The sequence below is a fragment of the Fringilla coelebs genome (assembly GCF_963513975.1).
Source record: "Fringilla coelebs genome assembly, contig: SCAFFOLD_389, whole genome shotgun sequence".
Lineage (NCBI taxonomy): Eukaryota > Metazoa > Chordata > Aves > Passeriformes > Fringillidae > Fringilla > Fringilla coelebs.
The window spans coordinates 1-20778 of record NW_028167426.1 but is presented as its reverse complement, the minus strand read 5'-3'; the positions used below and the strand labels follow the sequence as shown (position 1 = coordinate 20778).

Genomic DNA, 20778 nt, shown 5'->3' with positions numbered 1-20778 from the left:
GGGGAAAATTGGGAAGAATTGGAGAAATTTGGGGAATTTGGGGGGAAATTGGGAAAAATTGGGAGAAAATGGGGAAAATTGGGGGAAATGTGGGGAAAATTTGGCGGGAAAAAGGGGAAAATTTGGGGAAATTTGGGGGGAAAATGGGGAAAAATTGGGGAAAAAGGGGGAAAATGGGGAAAATTTGGGGGGAAATTGGGAAAATTTGGGGAAAATGGGGGGAAAATTTGGGGAAAAATTGGGGGGAAATTTGGGAAAATTTGGGGAAAATTTGGGGAAATTTGGGGGGGATGGTACAACAACGACAAATGGATCGGTGAGGGACGGGAAACGGGACGAAAAAAACGGGAAATCGGGAAAAATGGGGGAAATGGGGGAATTTGGGGGAAATGGGGGAAAATTTGGGGAAAATTTGGGGAAATTTGGGGAAATTGGGGGGAAAATGGGGAAAAAGGGGAGAAAAGGGGAAAAATTTGGGGGGAAAATGGGGGAAATCGGGGAAAAATGGGGGAAATTTGGGGAAAAAATGGGGAAAAAATGGGGAAATTTGGGGGGAAATGAGGAAAAATTGGGAAAAATTGGGAATTTTTGGGGGGAAAATGGGGGGGAAATGGGGAAAAAATGGGAGGAAAATGGAGAAAAAATGGGCGAAAAAAGGGGAGAAATTTGGGGGGAAATTGGGGAAAATGGGGAAAATTTGGGGGGAAAATGGGAAAAAAGGGGAAAAAAGGGGAAATTTTGGGGGAAAATGAGGAAAATTAGGAAATTTGGGGGGGGAAATGGGGAAAAATTTGGGGGAAAATTTGGGGGAAATTTGGGGAGAAATTGGGGAAAAATGGGGAAAATTTGGGGAGAAATTGGGGAAAATTTGGGGAAAATTTTTGGGAAAATAGGAAATTGGGAAAAATGGGGAAAATGGGGAAATTTGGGAAAAAATGGGGGGAAAATTTGGGGGAAAATGGGGGAAATTTGGGAAAATTTGGGGAAAATTTGGGGAAATTTGGGGGGATGGTACAACAACGACAAATGGATCGGTGAGGGACGGGAAACGGGGCCAAAAAACGGGAAATCGGGAAAAATCGGGAAAAATGGGGAATTTGGTGGAATTTGGGGGAATTTGGGGAAATTTGGGGGGAAATTGGGGGAAAAATTGGGAAATTTGGGGGAAAATTGGGGAAATTTGGAGGGGAAATTTGGGAAAAAATGGGGAGAAAATGGGGAAATTTGGGGGGAAATGGGGAAAATTGGGGGGAAAATTGGGGGAAAAATGGGAATTTTTTTGGGGGGAAGATGGGGGAAAATGGGGGAAATTTTGGGGGAAATTGGGAAAAAAATGGGGAAAATTTGGGGGGAAATGGGGGAAATTGGGGAAAAATTGGGGAAAAATGGGGAAATTTGGGGGGAAATGGAGAAAAATGGGGAAAATGTTGGGGGGAAAATTGGGAAGAATTGGAGAAATTTGGGGAATTTGGGGGGAAATTGGGAAAAATTGGGAGAAAATGGGGAAAATTGGGGGAAATTTGGGGAAAATTTGGGGGAAAATGGGAAAAAATTGGGGAAAAATGGGGGAAATTTGGGGAAAATTTGGCGGGAAAAAGGGGAAAATTTGGGGAAATTTTGGGGGAAAATGGGGAAAATTTGGGGAGAAATTGGGGGAAAATGGGGGGAAAATTAGGGGGAAATGGGGAAAACTTGGGGGAAAATTTGGGGGAAAAATTGGGGAAAATGGGGAGAAATTGGGGAAAATTTGGGGGGAAATGGGGAAAAATTGGGAGAAAATGGGAAAAATTGGGGGAAAATTGGGAAAATTTGGGGAAAAATTGGAGGAAACTGGGGGGAAAATTGGGAAAATTTGGGGAAATTGGGGAAAATTGGGAGAAAATGGGAAAAATTGGGGGAAAATTGGGAAAATTTGAGGAAAAATTTGAGGAAATTGGGGGGAAAATTGGGAAAAATGGGGAAAATTTGGGGAAAATTGGAAAAAATGGGGAAAATGGGCAAAAATTGGATGAAATTTTGGGAGAAATTGGGGAAGAATTGGGGGAAGTTGGGGGAAAATTGGGAAAAAATGGGGAGAAATGGGGAAAAATTGGAAAAAATAGGGGAAAATTGGGGGAAAATTGGGGGAAAATGGGGAAAAATGGGGAAAATCAGGGAAAATTTGGGGAAAATTGGAAAAAATGGGGAAAATTTTGGGAAAATTTTGGGGGAAATGGGAGAAAAATGGGTGGGAAAAAAGGGGGAAATTGGACAAAAAATGGGCAAAAAATGTTGGAAAAAAGGGGAAAAATTGGGAAAAAAGTTAAAAAAAATTGGGAAAAAAGCTGAAAATCCCGAAAAATCTTTCCAGATGTTCCCAAATTCCCAATTTTTGTGTTTTTTGTCCCAATTTGGCCCCCAGGGGGATCCCCCCCGGCCGATTACACCAAGGTGATCACGACCTTCCGCTTCCTGTCGCAAAAATTGTTCATTTCCGTGGCCGTGCTGGCGTCCCTGGGCATCGTCCTGGCCCTCGTCTGCTTGGCCTTCAACATCTACAACGGGCACGTCAGGTGGGGCTTCCGGAAAATTCCGGGAAATTCCGGGGGTTTCTGGGAAATTCTGCAAAAATTTGGGGGGTTTTGGGGGTGTGGGGGGGGGAATTGGGGTTTTTGGGGGGGTTAAAGGGGAAAAAAATCGGAATTTTTGGGGTTTAATGGGGAAAATTCAGGGGAAAATGGGAAAAAAAAGGGGGAATTCAGGGAAAATGGAAAAATCAGGGAAAAATGGGAAAATTCTGGGAAAAATGGGGAAAATTCAGGGGAAAATGGGGGAAATTCCGGGAAAATGGGAAAAAATTGGGAAAATTTAGGGGAAAATGGGCAAAAATTCAGGGAAAATTGGGGGAAAATGGGGAAAGTCAGGGAAAAATGGGGAAAATTATGGAAAATCAGGAAAAAATGGAGAAAAAAATGATGAAAAATGGTGAAAATCAGGAAAAAATTGGGGAAAATTCAGGGGAAAATGGGAAAAATGGGGGAAATTCAGGGGAAAATGATGAAAAATGGGGAAAAATCAGGGAAAATGGGAAAAATTCAGGGAAATATCAGGAAAAATCAGGAAAAAATGAGGAAAATTCAGGAAAAATGAGGAAAATTCAGGAAAAATGAGGAAAATTCCGGAAAAAATGAGGAAAAATCAGGAAAAAATGGGAAAATTCTGGGAAAAATGGGGAAAATGGTGAAAATCAGGAAAAAATGGGGAAAATTCAGAAAAAATGGGGAAAAATCAGTAAAAAATGGGAAAAATTCAGAAAAAATGGGGAAAAATCAGTAAAAATGGGAAAAATCAGAGAAAAAATGGGGAAAAATCAGGAAAAATGGGGGGAAATCAGGAAAAATGGGGAAAAAATCAGGAAAATGGGAAAAAATCAGGAAAAATGGGAAAAAATGGGGAAAATTCAGGGGAAATTCAGGGAAAAATGGGGGGAAAATCAGGGGAAAAAAGGGGAAAAATCAGGAAAAAATTGGGAAAAATCAGGAAAAAAAGGGGAAAAATCAGGAAAAATTGGGGGAAAATGGGGAAAAATCCGGGAAAAATGGGAAAAAACGATGGAAAGCTGGGGGCAAACAACCCCAGCCTCGGTGTCCGGGTGTTGTCGGCTCCGGTTGTAGCCGGGGGCGGGGCCGGCGGTGACTCCAGGATTCTCCAGGTACATCCAGAACTCGCAGCCCTACCTGAACAACATGACGGCCGTCGGTTGTACCCTGGCGCTCGCCGCCGTCTTCCCGCTGGGGCTGGACGGGTACCACATCGGGCCCGGGCTGTTCCCCTTCGTCTGCCAGGTGGGGAACAGGCGGAGGGACAGGCGGAGGGCGGGAAAATGGGGCGGGGACAGGTGGAGGAACAGGCGGAGGGACAGGCGGAGAGAGGGAAAAGGGGTGGGAAATGGCGGGAATGGGATGGGAACAGGCGGAGGGACAGGCGGAGGAACAGGCGGAGAGCAGAAAATAGGGCGGGGACAGGTGGGAATGGGGTGGGAACAGGCGGAGAGCGGGAAATGGGGCAGGAACAGGCGGAGGAACAGGAAATGGGGCGGGAACAGGCGGAGGAACAGGAAAATGGGGTGGGAACAGGCAGAGGAACAGGAAAATGGGGCGGGAAATGGCAGGAATGGGATGGGAACAGGCGGAGGGACAGGCGGAGGGACAGGCGGAGAGCGGGAAATGGGGCGGGAACAGGCGGAGGAACAGGCGGAGAGGGGGAAATGGGGCGGGGACAGGTGGGAATGGGGCGGGAATGGGGCGGGAACAGACGGGAATGGGGCGGGAACAGGCGGAGAGACAGGCGGAGAGCAGGAAATGGGTGGGAAATGGCGGGAATGGGGTGGGAACAGGCGGAGGGACAGGCGGAGAGCAGGAAATGGGTGGGAAATGGCGGGAATGGGGTGGGAACAGGCGGAGGGACAGGCAGAGGAACAGGCGGAGAGCGGGAAATGGGGCAGGAAATGGAAATGGGGCGGGAACAGGCGGAGGAACAGGCGGAGGAACAGGCGGAGGAACAGGCGGAGGAACAGGCGGAGAGCAGGAAATGGGGCAGGAAATGGCGGAAATGGGGCGGGAACAGGCAGAGGAACAGGCGGAGGGACAGGTGGAGAGCGGGAAATGGGGCAGGAAATGGGGGGAAATGGGGCGGGAACAGGCAGAGGGACAGGCGGAGTGGGGGAAATGGGGCGGGGAATGGTGGGAATGGGGCGGAAACAGGCGGACGAACAGGAAAATGGGGTGGGAACAGGCAGAGGAACAGGAAAATGGGGTGGGAACAGGCGGAGGGACAGGCGGAGTGACGGGCGGAGAGCGGGAAAGGGGGCAGGAACCAGTGGAGGAACAGGAAAATGGGGCGGGAACAGGCGGAGGGACAGGAAAATTGGGTGGGAACAGGCGGAGGAACAGGAAAATGGGGTGGGGACAGGTGGAGGGACAGGAGGAGAGACAGGCAGAGAGACAGGCGGAGAGGGGGAAATGGGGCGGGAACAGGTGGAGGAACAGGCGGAGAGCAGGAAATGGGGCGGGAAATGGCGGGAAATGGGGCAGGAACAGGCGGAGGAACAGGCAGAGAGGAGGAAATGGGGCGGGAACAGGTGGAGAGACGGGTGGAGAGCGGGAAAGGGGACAGGAACCAGTGGAGGAACAGGAAAATGGGGAGGGAACAGGCGGAGGAACAGGCGGAGAGCGGGAAAATGGGCGGGAAATGGGATGGGAACAGGCGGAGGGACAGGCGGAGGGACAGGCGGAGGAACAGGCGGAGGAACAGGCGGAGAGACAGGCGGAGAGCGGGAAAAGGGGCGGGGACAGGCAGAGGGACAGGCGGAGAGCGGGAAAATGGGGCGGGAAATGGGACGGGAATGGGGCAGGAACAGGCGGAGGGACGGGCGGAGGAAGAGGCAGAGGGCGGGAACTGGGGTGGGGACTGGCGGGAATGGGGAGGGAACAGGCGGAGGAACAGGCGGAGAGACAGGCGGAGGGACGGGCAGAGGGACAGGCGGAGGAACAGGCGGAGAGAGGGAAAATGGGGTGGGGACAGGTGGAAATGGGGTGGGAACAGGTGGAGAGGGGGAAATGGGGCGGGAACAGGCGGAGGAACAGGCGGAGGAATGGGAAAAATGGGTGGGAACAGGCGGAGGAACAGGGGGAGGAACAGGTGGAGAGCAGGAAATGGGGCTGGGAATGGCGGGGACAGGCAGAGGGCGGGAAAATGGGGCAGGAACAGGTGGAGGAACAGGCGGACGGGGGAAATGGGGTGGGAACAGACAGGAATGGGGGGGAACAGGCGGAGGAACAGGCGGAGGAACAGGAAAATGGGGCGGGAACAGGCGGAGGAACAGGCGGAGAGCAGGAAATGGGGTGGGGACTGGCGGGAATGGGGAGGGAACAGGCGGAGGGACAGGCGGAGAGCAGGAAATGGGGCAGGGACTGGTGGAGAGACAGGCGGAGAGTGGGAAAATGGGCGGGAAATGGGGTGGGGACAGGCGGAGGAACAGGAAAATGGGGTGGGAACAGGCGGAGCTACAGGCAGAGAGCAGGAAATGGGGCAGGAACAGGCGGAGGAATGGGAAAAATGGGGTGGGAACAGGTGGAGGAACAGGCGGAGTGGTGGAAATGAGGCAGGGACAGGTGGGAATGGGGCGGGAACAGGCGGAGGAACAGGCGGAGAGCCGGAAATGGGGCGGGAAATGGCAGGAATGGGGCAGGAACAGGTGGAGGAACAGGCGGAGAGCAGGAAATGGGGCGGGGAATGGTGGAAATGGGGCGGGAACAGGTGGAGAGAGAGGCGGAGGAACAGGCAGAGAGCGGGAAATGGGGCAGGAACAGGCGGAGGAACGGGAAAATGGGGTGGGAACAGGCGGAGGAACAGGCGGAGGGACAGGTGGAGAGCGGGAAATGGGGCAGGGACTGGGGGGAATGGGGCGGGAACAGGCGGAGGGACAGGCGGAGGAACAGGAAAATGGGGCAGGAACAGGCGGGAATGGGACGGGAACAGGCGGAGGAACAGGCGGAGGAACAGGCGGAGAGCAGGAAAGGGGCAGGGACAGGCGGAGGGACGGGCGGAGGAAGAGGCAGAGGGCGGGAACTGGGGTGGGGACTGGCGGGAATGGGGAGGGAACAGGCGGAGGGACAGGCGGAGGAACAGGCGGAGGAACGGGCGGAGAGGGGGAAATGGGGCGGGGAATGGTGGGAATGGGGCGGGAACAGGCGGGAATGGGGTGGGAACAGGCGGAGGAACAGGAAAATGGGGTGGGAACAGGTGGAGGAACAGGAAAATGGGGTGAGAACAGGCAGAGGAACAGGAAAATGGGGTGGGAACAGGCGGAAGAACAGGAAATGGGGTGGGAACAGGCGGAGGAACAGGAAAATGGGGCGGGAAATGGCAGGAATGGGATGGGAACAGGCGGAGGGACAGGCGGAGGGACAGGCGGAGAGCGGGAAATGGGGCAGGAACAGGTGGAGGAACAGGAAAATGGGGTGGGAACAGGCGGAGGAACAGGCGGAGGGACAGGCGGAGAGCGGGAATGGGGCGGGGACAGGCGGAGGAACAGGAAAATGGGGTGGGAACAGGCGGAGGGACAGGCGGAGAGCGGGAAATGGGGAGGGAAATGGTGGGAATGGGGTGGGAACAGGCAGAAATGGGGCGGGAACAGGCGGAGGAACAGGCAGAGAGCGGGAAATGGGGCAGGGACTGGCAGAAATGGGGCGTGAACAGCCGGAGGAACAGTCAGAGAGGGCGGGAAAAAAAATAAAATGAGAACAAGCAGAACAACAGGCGGAGACACCACCAAGGATAGGAAAACAAACAATCAGCAACAACCAGAACGGGAAGAACCAATCAGGAACAACCAGGAAAGGAGAACAACCGGAGCAGGAACAGCCGGCGCCGCCATTCCCGCACGGAATTCCGACGCGTCCGACTGTTGTTTTCAGGCGCGGCTGTGGCTGTTGGGGCTGGGCTTCAGCCTGGCCTACGGCAGCATGTTCACCAAGATCTGGTGGGTGCACACCGTCTTCACCAAGAAGGACGACAAGAAGGACAAGCGGAAGGTGAGGCAACAGGCGGACGGCCGGGGGCGGGGCGGGAGGGGTGTTGGTGTGGGGTGTTGTTGGGGTTTGGGGGTTGGTTTGGGTGGGGTTTGGTGGGATTTGGGGTTTGGGTGTTCTTTGGGATCCGGGTGTTCCTTTGGGGTTTGGGTGTTGGGATCAAGGTGTTTTTTTGGGATCCAGGTGTTCCTTTGGGGTTGGGATCCGGGTGTTGGTTTTGGGATCCGGGTGTTCCTTTGGGATTTGGGTGTTGGGATTTGGGTGTTCCTTTGGGATCCAGGTGTTCTTTTTGGGTTGAGGTTGTTGGGATCCGGCTGTTGTTTTTGGGATCCGGGTGTTCCCTTGGGATCTGGGTGTTCTTTTTGGGATCTGGATGTGGTTTGTTGGGATTTGGGTGTTGGGATCCGGGTGTTCCTTTGGGATCCAGGTGTTCCTTTGGGGTTGAGGTTGTTGGGATTTGGGTGTTCCTTTGGGATCCAGGTGTTCCTTTGGGTTCCGGGTGTTGGTTTTGGGATCCGGGTGTTCCTTTGGGATTTGGGTGTTGGGATCCGGGTGTTCCTTTGGGATTTGGGTGTTGGGATCCGGGTGTTCCTTTGGGATCCAGGTGTTGTTTTTGGGATCCGTGTGTTCCCTTGGGATCCGGGTGTTCTTTTTGGGTTGAGGTTGTTGGGATTTGGGTGTTCCTTTGGGATCCGGATGTGGTTTGTTGGGATTTGGGTGTTGGGATCCGGGTGTTCCTTTGGGATCCGGGTGTTCCTTTGGGATCTGGGTGTTGTTTTTGGGATCTGGGTGTTCCCTTGGGAACTGGGTGTTGGGATCCAGGTGTTCCTTTGGGATCTGGGTGTTGGTTTTGGGATCCGGGTGTTCCTTTGGGATCCGGGTGTTCCCTTGGGAACTGGGTGTTGGGATCCAGGTGTTCCTTTGGGATCCAGGTGTTCCTTTGGGATCCAGGTGTTCTTTTTGGGTTGAGGTTGTTGGGATTTGGGTGTTCCTTTGGTATCCGGGTGTGGTTTGTTGGGGTTTGGGTGTTGGGATCAAGGTGTTTTTTGGGATCCGGGTGTTCCCTCGGGATCCAGGTGTTCTTTTTGGGATCCAGGTGTTCCTTTGGGGTTGAGGTTGTTGGGCTCCGGCTGTTCCCTTTGGGATTCCGGCTGTTCCCTTTGGGATTCCGGCTGTTCCCTTTGGGATTCCGGCTGTTCCCTTTGGGATTCCGGCTGTTCCCTTTGGGTTTCCAGCTGTTCCCTTTGGGATTCCAGCTGTTCCCTTTGGGATTCCGGCTGTTCCCTTTGGGATTCGGGCTGTTCCCTCGGTCTCCAGCCCTTCCCCCGGCACCGGGCACAGGAAATTTCCCCGTCACCGCACTGGGAGTTCGGGTGACACCGGTGACACCGGAATTCCCGATCGGTGACACCGGAATTCCCAATGGGTGACACTGGAATTCCTGGGTGGGTGACACCGGTGACACCGGAATTCCCAATGGGTGACACCGGAATTCCCGATCGGTGACACCGGAATTCCCAATGGGTGACACCGGAATTCCCGATTGGTGACACCGGAATTCCCGATTGGTGACACCGGAACTTCCCAGTTGGGGACCCCAAAATTCCCAATGGGTGACACCGGAATTCCCAATGGGTGACACCAGAACTCCCAGTTGGTGACGGTGACATTCCCAGTGGGTGACACCGGAACTCCCAGGTGGTGACGGTGACATTCCCAGTTGGTGACAGTGACATTCCCAGTGGGTGACGGTGACATTCCCAGTGGGTGACAGTGACATTCCCAGTGGGTGACGGTGACATTCCCAGTGGGTGACGGTGACATTCCCAGTGGGTGACGGTGACATTCCCAGTGGGTGACACCAGAATTCCCAATTGGTGACGGTGACATTCCCAGTGGGTGACACCAGAACTCCCAGTTGGTGACGGTGACATTCCCAGTGGGTGACACCGGAATTCCCGGGTGGGTGACACCAGAACTCCCAATTGGTGACGGTGACATTCCCAGTGGGTGACACCGGAACTCCCAGGTGGTGACGGTGACATTCCCAGTTGGGGACCCCAAAATTCCCAGTGGGTGACACCGGAATTCCCAGTTGGTGACACCGGAATTCCCAGTGGGTGACACCAGAACTCCCAGTTGGTGACGGTGACATTCCCAGTGGGTGACACCAGAATTCCCAATGGGTGACGGTGACATTCCCAGTGGGTGACACCGGAATTCCCAATGGGTGACACCAGAATTCCCAATTGGCGACACCGGAACTCCCAATGGGTGACACCGGAATTGCGTCCCCGGTGACACCGGAATTCCCGGGTGGGTGACACCGGTGACACCGGAATTCCCAGTGGGTGACACCGGAACTCCCAGTTGGTGACGGTGACATTCCCAGTTGGTGACGGTGACATTCCCAGTGGGTGACGGTGACATTCCCAGTTGGTGACGGTGACATTCCCAGTTGGTGACGGTGACATTCCCAGTGGGTGACCCCAAAATTCCCAATGGGTGACACCGGAATTCCCAGTTGGTGACAGTGACATTCCCAGTTGGTGACAGTGACATTCCCAGTGGGTGACGGTGACATTCCCAGTTGGTGACGGTGACATTCCCAGTGGCTGACACCGGAATTCCCGGGTGGGTGACACCAGAACTCCCAATTGGTGACGGTGACATTCCCAGTGGGTGACCCCAAAATTCCCAATGGGTGACACTGGAATTCCCAGTGGGTGACACCGGAATTCCCCGGGTGGGTGACACCGGAATTCTGTCCCCGGTGACACCGGAATTCCTGGGTGGGTGACCCTGGTGACACCGGAATTCCCCGGTGGGTGACACCAGAATTCCCAAAGGGTGACACCGGAATTCCCGGGTGGGTGACACCGGTGACCCCGGAATTCCCAATGGGTGACATCGGAATTCCCGATGGGTGACGCCAGAATTGCATTCCCAGTGACACCGGAATTCCCGGGTGGGTGACACCGGTGACACCGGAATTCCCAATGGGTGACACCGGAATTCCCAATGGGTGACACCGGAATTCCCAATCGGTGACACCGGAATTCCCAATGGGTGACACCAGAACTCCCAGTTGGTGACGGTGACATTCCCAGTGGGTGACACCGGAATTCCTGGGTGGGTGACACCGGAATTCCCAATGGGTGACACCGGAACTCCCAGTTGGTGACGGTGACATTCCCAGTTGGTGACGGTGACATTCCCAGTGGGTGACGGTGACATTCCCAGTTGGTGACGGTGACATTCCCAATGGGTGACAGTGAAATTCCCAGTGGGTGACCCCGGAATTCCCAGTTGGTGACGGTGACATTCCCAATGGGTGACGGTGACATTCCCAGTGGGTGACCCCGGAATTCCCAGTTGGTGACGGTGACATTCCCAATGGGTGACAGTGACATTCCCAGTTGGTGACGGTGACATTCCCAGTTGGTGACGGTGACATTCCCAGTGGGTGACCCCAAAATTCCCAATGGGTGACACCGGAATTCCCAGTTGGTGACAGTGACATCCCAGTGGGTGACGGTGACATTCCCAGTGGGTGACACCAGAACTCCCAGTGGGTGACACCAGAACTCCCAGTTGGTGACGGTGACATTCCCAGTGGGTGACACCGGAATTCCCAATCGGTGACAGTGACATTCCCAGTTGGTGACGGTGACATTCCCAGTGGGTGACGGTGACATTCCCAGTTGGTGACAGTGACATTCCCAGTTGGTGACGGTGACATTCCCAGTGGGTGACACCGGAATTCCCAGTGGGTGACACCGGAATTCCCAATGGGTGACACCAGAACTCCCAGTTGGTGACAGTGACATTCCCAGTGGGTGACACTGGAATTCCCGGGTGGGTGACACCAGAACTCCAAGTTGGTGACGGTGACATTCCCAGTGGGTGACACCGGAATTCCTGGTGGGTGACACCAGAACTCCCAGTTGGTGACGGTGACATTCCCAGTGGGTGACGGTGACATTCCCAATTGGTGACGGTGACATTCCCAGTGGGTGACGGTGACATTCCCAGTGGGTGACGGTGACATTCCCAGTTGGTGACGGTGACATTCCCAGTGGGTGACGGTGACATTCCCAGTGGGTGACACCGGAATTCCCAATGGGTGACACCAGAACTCCCAGTGGGTGACACCAGAACTCCCAGTGGGTGACACCAGAACTCCCAGTTGGTGACAGTGACATTCCCAGTGGGTGACCCCAAAATTCCCAATGGGTGACACCGGAATTCCCAGTTGGTGACGGTGACATTCCCAATGGGTGACCCCAAAATTCCCAATCGGTGACACCGGAATTCCCAGTGGGTGACACCGGAATTCCCAATGGGTGACAGCAGAATTCCTGGGTGGGTGACACCGATGACACCAGAATTGCATCCCCAGTGACACCAGAACTCCCAGTGGGTGACACCAGAACTCCCAGTTGGTGACGGTGACATTCCCAGTTGGGGACCCCAAAATTCCCAGTGGGTGACACCGGAATTCCCAGTGGGTGACCCCGGAATTCCCAGTTGGTGACGGTGACATTCCCAATGGGTGACAGTGAAATTCCCTGTGGGTGACACCGGAATTCCGTCCCTGGTGACGCTGGAATTCCCAATTGGTGACGGTGACATTCCCAGTTGGGGACCCCAAAATTCCCAGTGGGTGACACCGGAACTCCCAGTTGGTGACGGTGACATTCCCAGTGGGTGACACCAGAATTCCTGGGTGGGTGACACCAGAACTCCCAGTGGGTGACACCAGAACTCCCAGTGGGTGACAGTGACATTCCCAGTGGGTGACACCGGAATTCCTGTGTGGGTGACACCGGAATTCCCGATCGGTGACACCGGAATTCCCAGTTGGTGACGGTGACATTCCCAGTTGGTGACGGTGACATTCCCAGTTGGTGACAGTGACATTCCCAGTGGGTGACACCAGAACTCCCAGTTGGTGACGGTGACATTCCCAGTTGGTGACGGTGACATTCCCAGTTGGTGACGGTGACATTCCCAGTGGGTGACACCGGAATTCCCAGTGGGTGACACCGGAATTCCCAGTTGGTGACGGTGACATTCCCAGTTGGTGACACCGGAATTCCCAGTGGGTGACACCAGAACTCCCAGTTGGTGACGGTGACATTCCCAGTTGGGGACCCCAGAATTCCCAATGGGTGACACCGGAATTCCCGGGTGGGTGACCCCGGTGACACCAGAATTGCGTCCCCAGTGACACCGGAATTCCCAGTTGGTGACGGTGACATTCCCAGTTGGTGACCCCAAAATTCCCAATTGGCGACACCGGAATTCCCAATTGGTGATCCTGGAACTCCCAATTGGTGACGGTGACATTCCCAGTTGGTGACACCGGAATTCCCAGTCGGTGACACCGGAATTCCCGATCGGTGACACCAGAACTTCCCAGTTGGGGACCCCAAAATTCCCAGTGGGTGACACCAGAACTCCCAGTGGGTGACGGTGACATTCCCAGTGGGTGACACCAGAACTCCCAGTGGGTGACAGTGACATTCCCAATGGGTGACACCGGAATTCCCGGGTGGGTGACACCGGTGACACCGGAATTCTGTCCCCGCAGAGCCTGGAGCCCTGGAAGCTCTACGCCACCGTGGGCGGCCTGGTGGCCTTCGACGTCGTCACCCTGAGCGTGTGGCAGATCGTGGATCCCCTGCACCGCACCATCGAGGTCTGGGAGGGGCTTCTGGAAGGTTCTGTGGGTGTTTGAGGGGGTTCTGGAAGGTTCTGTGGGTGTTTGAGGGGGTTCTGTGGGTGTTTGAGGGGGTTCTGGAAGGTTCTGTGGGTGTTTGAAGGGGTTCTGGAAGGTTCTGTGGGTGTTTTTGGGGGGCTCCTGGGGGGTTTTTCTGACTCTCCCAATGCCAAAGCACCTCAAAACTCCCCCCAAAAACCCCAAACCCCCCAAAACTCCCCCCCAAATCCCCCCCAAAACCCCCAAAATCCCCCCCAAAAACCCCAAAATCCCAAAGTCACCCCCAAATAACCCCAAAATTCCCCCAAAACCACCCTAAAACTCCCCCCAAATCCCCCAAAAAACCCAAAATCCCCCAAAAAACCCCCAAAATCCCCCCCAAAAAACGCAAAAATCCCAAACCACCCCCCAAAAACCCCAAATTCCCCCCAAAACCCCCAAATTTCCCCCCAAAAACCCCAAAATCACCCAAAAACCCCAAAACCCCAAAATCCCCCAAAACTTCCCCAAAAAAGCCCCAAAATCCCTCCCAAATCCCCCCAAAAAACCCCAAAAACCCCAAAATCCCCCCAAAATCCCCCAAAACTTCCTCAAAAATCCCCAAATTCCCCCCAAAAAACCCCAAATTCCCCCAAAAAATCCCAAATTCCCCCCAAAAACCCCAAAATCCCCCCCAAAAAACCCCAAAATCCCAAACTTTACCCCAAAACCCCCCAAATCCCCCCAAAATCCCCGAATCCTCCCCAATTTTTCCCATTCCCGCCGTTTTTTCCCCCTCAGGAATTCACCAAGGAGGAGCCCAAGTCGGACATGGACGTTTCCATCCTGCCCCAGCTCGAGCACTGCAGCTCCACCAAGATGAACACCTGGCTTGGTGAGGGATCCCCAAAATTTTGGGGTGAAATTCGGGGATTTTGGGCAAAAATTTGGGGGATTTTTGGTGAAAATTTGGGGGTTTTAGGGCAAAATTTGGGATTTTCAGGACAAAATTTGGGGATTTTAGAGCGAATTTTGGGGGATTTTGGGGCAGTTTTGGGGTCTGAGCTCCACCAAGATGAACACCTGGCTCGGTGAGGGATCCTCAAAATTTTGGGGCGAAATTTGGGGATTTTGGGCAAAAATTTGGGGGATTTTTGATGAAAATTTGGGAATTTTAGGAGAAAATTTGGCGATTTTAGGGCAAAATTTGGTAATTTTAAGGCAAATTTTGGGGGATTTTGGGGTCTCTGAACACCTGGCTCGGTGAGGAGGGATCCCCAAAATTTTGGGGTGAAATTTGGGGATTTTGGGCAAAAATTTGGGGGATTTTAGGTGAAAATTTGGGGATTTTTGGTGAAAATTTGGGGATTTTAGGGCAAATTTTGGGGATTTTAAAGCGAATTTTGGGGGATTTTGGGGCAGTTTTGGGGTCTCAGCTGCACCTGGCTCGGTGAGGGATCCTCAAAAATTTTGGGGTGAAATTTGGGGATTTTGGGCAAAAATTTGGGGGATTTTTGGTGAAAATTTGGGGTTTTTTGGTGAAAATTTGGGGTTTTTAGGACAAAATTTGGGGTTTTTAAAGCGAATTTTGGGGGATTTTGGGGTCTCAGCTCCACCAAGATGAACACCTGGCTTGGTGAGGGATCCTCAAAAATTTTGGGGTGAAATTTGGGGATTTTGGGCAAAAATTTGGGGGATTTTTGGTGAAAATTTGGGGTTTTTTGGTGAAAATTTGGGGTTTTTAGGGCAAATTTTGGGGATTTTAAAGCGAATTTTGGGGGATTTTGGGGTCTCAGCTGCACCAAGATGAACACCTGGCTTGGTGAGGGATCCCCAAAATTTTGGGGCGAAATTTGGGGATTTTGGGCCAAAATTTGGGGGATTTTTGGTGAAAATTTGGGGATTTTTGGTGAAAATTTGGCGATTTTAGGGCAAAATTTGGGGTTTTTAAAGCGAATTTTGGGGGATTTTGGGGTCTCTGAACACCTGGCTTGGTGAGGAGGGATCCCCAAAAATTTTGGGGTGAAATTCGGGGATTTTGGGCAAAAATTTGGGGGATTTTTGGTGAAAATTTGGGGGTTTTAGGACAAAATTTGGGGATTTTAGGGCAAAATTTGGCATTTTTAGGGCAAAATTTGTGGATTTTAAAGCGAATTTTGGGGGATTTTGGGGTCTCTGAACACCTGGCTCGGTGAGGGATCCTCAAAAATTTTGGGGTGAAATTTGGGGATTTTGGGCAAAAATTTGGGGGATTTTTGGTGAAAATTTGGGGTTTTTAGGACAAAATTTGGCATTTTTAGGGCAAAATTTGGGGATTTTAAAGCGAATTTTGGGGGATTTTGGGGCCATTTTTGGACTCAGCTGCACCTGGCTCGGTGAGGAGGGATCCTCAAAATTTTGGGGTGAAATTTGGGGATTTTGGGCAAAAATTTGGGGATTTTAGGACAAAATTTGGGGTTTTTACGTGAAAATTTGGGGTTTTTAAAGCGAATTTTGGGGGATTTTGGGGTCTCAGCTCCACCAAGATGAACACCTGGCTGGGTGAGGGATCCCCAAAAATTTTGGGGTGAAATTTGGGGATTTTGGGCAAAAATTTGGGGGATTTTTGGCGAAAATTTGGGGTTTTTTGGTGAAAATTTGGCGATTTTAGGGCAAATTTTGGGGTTTTTAAAGTGAATTTTGGGGGATTTTGGGGCCATTTTTGGTCTCAGCTGCACCTGGCTCGGTCAGGAGGGATCCCCAAAATTTTGGGGTGAAATTTGGGGATTTTGGGCAAAAATTTGGGGGTTTTTTGGTGAAAATTTGGGGATTTTTGGTGAAAATTTGGGGTTTTTAGGGCAAAATTTGGGGATTTTAAAGCGAATTTTGGGGGATTTTGGGGTCTCAGCTGCACCTGGCTTGGTGAGGGATCCTCAAAAATTTTGGGGTGAAATTTGGGGATTTTTGGTGAAAATTTGGGGGATTTTTGGTGAAAATTTGGGGTTTTTAGGGCAAAATTTGGCGATTTTAGGGCAAATTTTGGGGTTTTTAAGGAAAATTTTGGGGGATTTTGGGGCAGTTTTGGGGTCTCAGCTGCACCTGGCTTGGTGAGGGATCCTCAAAATTTTGGGGTGAAATTTGGGGATTTTGGGCAAAAATTTGGGGTTTTTTGGTGAAAATTTGGGGATTTTAGGTGAAATTTTGAAGATTTTACGGCAAAATTTGGGGATTTTAAAGCGAATTTTGGGGGATTTTGGGGCAGTTTTGGGGTCTCAGCTGCACCTGGCTCGGTGAGGGATCCCCAAAAATTTTGGGGTGAAATTTGGGGATTTTGGGCAAAAATTTGGGGGATTTTTGGTGAAAATTTGGGGATTTTTGGTGAAAATTTGGGGATTTTAGGGCAAAATTTGGGGTTTTAAAGCGAATTTTGGGGGATTTTGGGGCAGTTTTGGGGTCTCAGCTGCACCTGGCTTGGTGAGGGATCCTCAAAAATTTTGGGGTGAAATTCGGGGATTTTGGGCAAAAATTTGGGGGATTTTTGGTGAAAATTTGGGGATTTTTGGTGAAAATTTGGGGATTTTAGGACAAAATTTGGGGTTTTTAAAGCGAATTTTGGGGGATTTTGGGGCAGTTTTGGGGTCTCTGAACACCTGGCTTGGTGAGGGATCCTCAAAAATTTTGGGGCGAAATTTGGGGATTTTGGGCAAAAATTTGGGGGATTTTTGGTGAAAATTTGGGGGTTTTAGGGCAAAATTTGGCGATTTTAGGGCAAATTTTGGGGATTTTAAAGCAAATTTTGGGGGATTTTGGGGTCTCAGCTGCACCAAGTTGAACACCTGGCTTGGTGAGGGATCCTCAAAATTTTGGGGCGAAATTCGGGGATTTTGGGCAAAAATTTGGGGGATTTTTGGTGAAATTTTGGGGTTTTTAGGTGAAAATTTGGGATTTTTAGGGCAAAATTTGGGGTTTTTAAAGCGAATTTTGGGGGATTTTGGGGCCATTTTTGGTCTCAGCTGCACCTGGCTCGGTCAGGAGGGATCCTCAAAATTTTGGGGTGAAATTTGGGGATTTTGGGCAAAAATTTGGGGGATTTTTGGTGAAAATTTGGCAATTTTAGGTGAAAATTTGGCAATTTTAGGGCAAAATTTGGGTTTTTTAAAGCGAATTTTGGGGATTTTGGGGTCTCTGAACACCTGGCTTGGTGAGGAGGGATCCCCAAAAATTTTGGGGTGAAATTTGGGGATTTTGGGCAAAAATTTGGGGATTTTAGGTGAAAATTTGGGGATTTTAGGGCAAAATTTGGGGTTTTTAAAGTGAATTTTGGGGGATTTTGGGGCAGTTTTGGGGTCTCAGCTGCACCTGGCTCGGTGAGGAGGGATCCTCAAAATTTTGGGGTGAAATTTGGGGATTTTGGGCAAAAATTTGGGGGATTTTGGGCAAAAATTTGGGGGTTTTTGGTGAAAATTTGGGGATTTTATGGCAAATTTTGGGGATTTTGGGTCTCTGAACACCTGGCTCGGTGAGGGATCCTCAAAAATTTTGGGGTGAAATTTGGGGATTTTGGGCAAAAATTTGGGGGATTTTTGGTGAAAATTTGGGGATTTTTGGTGAAAATTTGGGGATTTTGGGGCAAATTTTGGGTTTTTAAAGCGAATTTTGGGGATTTCGGGGCAGTTTTGGGGTCTCAGCTGCACCTGGCTCGGTGAGGGATCCTCAAAATTTTGGGGTGAAATTTGGGGATTTTGGGCAAAAATTTGGGGGATTTTAGGTGAAAATTTGGGGTTTTTAGGCAAAATTTGGCGATTTTAAAGCGAATTTTGGGGGATTTTGGGGTCTCAGCTCCACCAAGATGAACACCTGGCTCGGTGAGGGATCCCCAAAATTTTGGGGTGAAATTCGGGGATTTTGGGCAAAAATTTGGGGATTTTTGGTGAAAATTTGGGGATTTTAGGACAAAATTGGCGATTTTAGGGCAAATTTTGGGGATTTTTAAGGCGAATTTTGGGGGATTTTGGGGCCATTTTTGGTCTCAGCTCCACCAAGATGAACACCTGGCTTGGTGAGGGATCCTCAAAAATTTTGGGGTGAAATTTGGGGATTTTGGGCAAAAATTTGGGGGATTTTTGGTGAAAATTTGGGGATTTTACGTGAAAATTTGGAGATTTTAGGGCAAACTTTGGGGATTTTAAAGCGAATTTTGGGGGATTTTGGGGCAGTTTTGGGGTCTCAGCTGCACCTGGCTCGGTGAGGAGGGATCCCCAAAATTTTGGGGCGAAATTTGGGGATTTTGGGCAAAAATTTGGGGTTTTTAGGTGAAAATTTGGGATTTTTGTTGAAAATTTGGGGATTTTAAAGCGAATTTTGGGGGATTTTGGGGCAGTTTTGGGGTCTCAGCTGCACCTGGCTTGGTGAGGGATCCCCAAAAATTTTGGGGTGAAATTTGGGGATTTTGGGCAAAAATTTGGGGGATTTTGGGCAAAAATTTGGGGATTTTTGGTGAAAATTTGGGATTTTTAGGGCAAAATTTCGGGATTTTAAAGCGAATTTTGGGGGATTTTAAGGCAGATTTGGGGTCTCAGCTGCACCAAGATGAACACCTGGCTTGGTGAGGGATCCTCAAAATTTTGGGGTGAAATTTGGGGATTTTGGGCAAAAATTTGGGGATTTTAGGCGAAAATTTGGGATTTTTGGTGAAAATTTGGGGATTTTAGGGCAAATTTTGGGGTTTTTAAAGTGAATTTTGGGGGATTTCGGGGCAGTTTTGGGGTCTCAGCTGCACCTGGCTCGGTCAGGAGGGATCCTCAAAATTTTGGGGTGAAATTTGGGGATTTTGGGCAAAATTTTGGGGGATTTTTGGCGAAAATTTGGGGATTTTGGCGAAAATTTGGGGATTTTAGGGCAAAATTTGGGGTTTTTTAAGCGAATTTTGGGGGATTTTGAGGCCATTTTTGGTCTCAGCTGCACCTGGCTTGGTGAGGAGGGATCCCCAAAATTTTGGGGCGAAATTTGGGGATTTTGGGCAAAACTTTGGGGGTTTTTAGGTGAAAATTTGGGGGGTTTTGGTGAAAATTTGGGATTTTCAGGACAAAATTTGGGGATTTTAGAGCGAATTTTGGGGGATTTTGGGGCAGTTTTGGGGTCTCAGCTCCACCAAGATGAACACCTGGCTCGGTGAGGGATCCTCAAAAATTTTGGGCAAAAATTTGGGGGATTTTGGGCAAAAATTTGGGGATTTTGGGCAAAAATTTGGGGATTTTAGGTGAAAATTTGGGGATTTTAGGGCAAAATTTGGGGTTTTTAAAGCGAATTTTGGGGGATTTTGGGGTCTCAGCTGCACCAAGATGAACACCTGGCTTGGTGAGGGATCCTCAAAAATTTTGGGCAAAAATTTGGGGGATTTTGGGCAAAAATTTGGGGATTTTGGGCAAAAATTTGGGGATTTTAGGTGAAAATTTGGGGATTTTAGGGCAAAATTTGGGGTTTTTAAAGCGAATTTTGGGGGATTTTGGGGTCTCAGCTCCACCAAGATGAACACCTGGCTCGGTGAGGGATCCTCAAAAATTTTGGGGTGAAATTCGGGGATTTTGGGCAAAAATTTGGGGGATTTTGGTGAAAATTTGGGGATTTTTGGTGAAAATTTGGGGTTTTTAGGGCAAATTTTGGGGAATTTCAGTGGAATTTTGGTGAATTTCAGTTGAAGTTTCATCTGGAAATTGAAAAATTCGAATTAAATTTGGCTTTTTAAATTTAAATTTGAATTTGATTTTTAAAATCCAATGAGATGAAAGTATTTGCAAATTAAAATTTCAAAAATATATTAAAAATATTTTTAAAAATTGAAAAAAAAAATAATTAAAAATTAATTAAAAATTGAAAAAAATTGAAAAAATTTGAAAAAAAAAATTGAAAAAAATTGAAAAAATTTGAAAAAAATTGAAAAAAATGTGGAAAAAATGTGAAAAAAATTGAAAAAAAATTGAAAAACTCTGAAGATAATTGAAAAAAATTTGAAAAAATTTTGAAAAAAATTGAAAAAATGAAAAAAAAGAAAAAAATGGAAAAAAATGGAAAAAAGTTGAAAAAAATTAATAAAAATTGAAAAAAAATTTTAAAAAATTGAAAAATTAGAAAAAATTGAAAAAAATTTGAAAAAAATTGAAAAAAATTTGAAAAAATTGAAAAAAATTAATTAAAAAATTGAAAAAAAATTGAAAGAAAAATTGAAAGAAAAAATTGAAAAAAAATTGAAAAAAATTAATTAAAAATTGAAAAAAATTGAAAAAAATTGAGAAAAATTTGAAAAAAATTGAAAAAAATTAATTAAAAAATTGGAAAAAATTGAAAAAAAATTCATAAGAAATTGAAAAAAAATCATTAAAAAAATAAAAAAAAAATTAAAAATTGAAAATAATTCAGAATTTAAAATAAAAATTTAATTAAATTTTTTTCTTTTCTTTTCTCGATTTTTATTTTGATTTTTCTCGATTTTATTTTGATTTTTCTCACTGATATTTTGATTTTTCC

The 20778-nt window shown here is 49.3% G+C and overlaps 1 protein-coding gene across 1 annotated transcript in view; it reads left to right on the top strand.

The window, feature by feature from the left end:
- GABBR1 (gamma-aminobutyric acid type B receptor subunit 1) overlaps positions 1-14170 on the top strand; it is a gene marked incomplete at both ends in the record, with an annotated part of 31865 nt that extends 17695 nt beyond the window's left edge. Inside the window, 5 exons of the mRNA XM_084227453.1 lie at positions 2402-2552; positions 3692-3824; positions 7458-7574; positions 13168-13275; positions 14077-14170. Of these exons, the coding sequence (XP_084083579.1) occupies positions 2402-2552; positions 3692-3824; positions 7458-7574; positions 13168-13275; positions 14077-14170 (603 nt within the window). The remainder of the gene's footprint in view (positions 1-2401; positions 2553-3691; positions 3825-7457; positions 7575-13167; positions 13276-14076) is intronic.
- Between the last annotated feature and the right edge of the window lie 6608 nt (positions 14171-20778).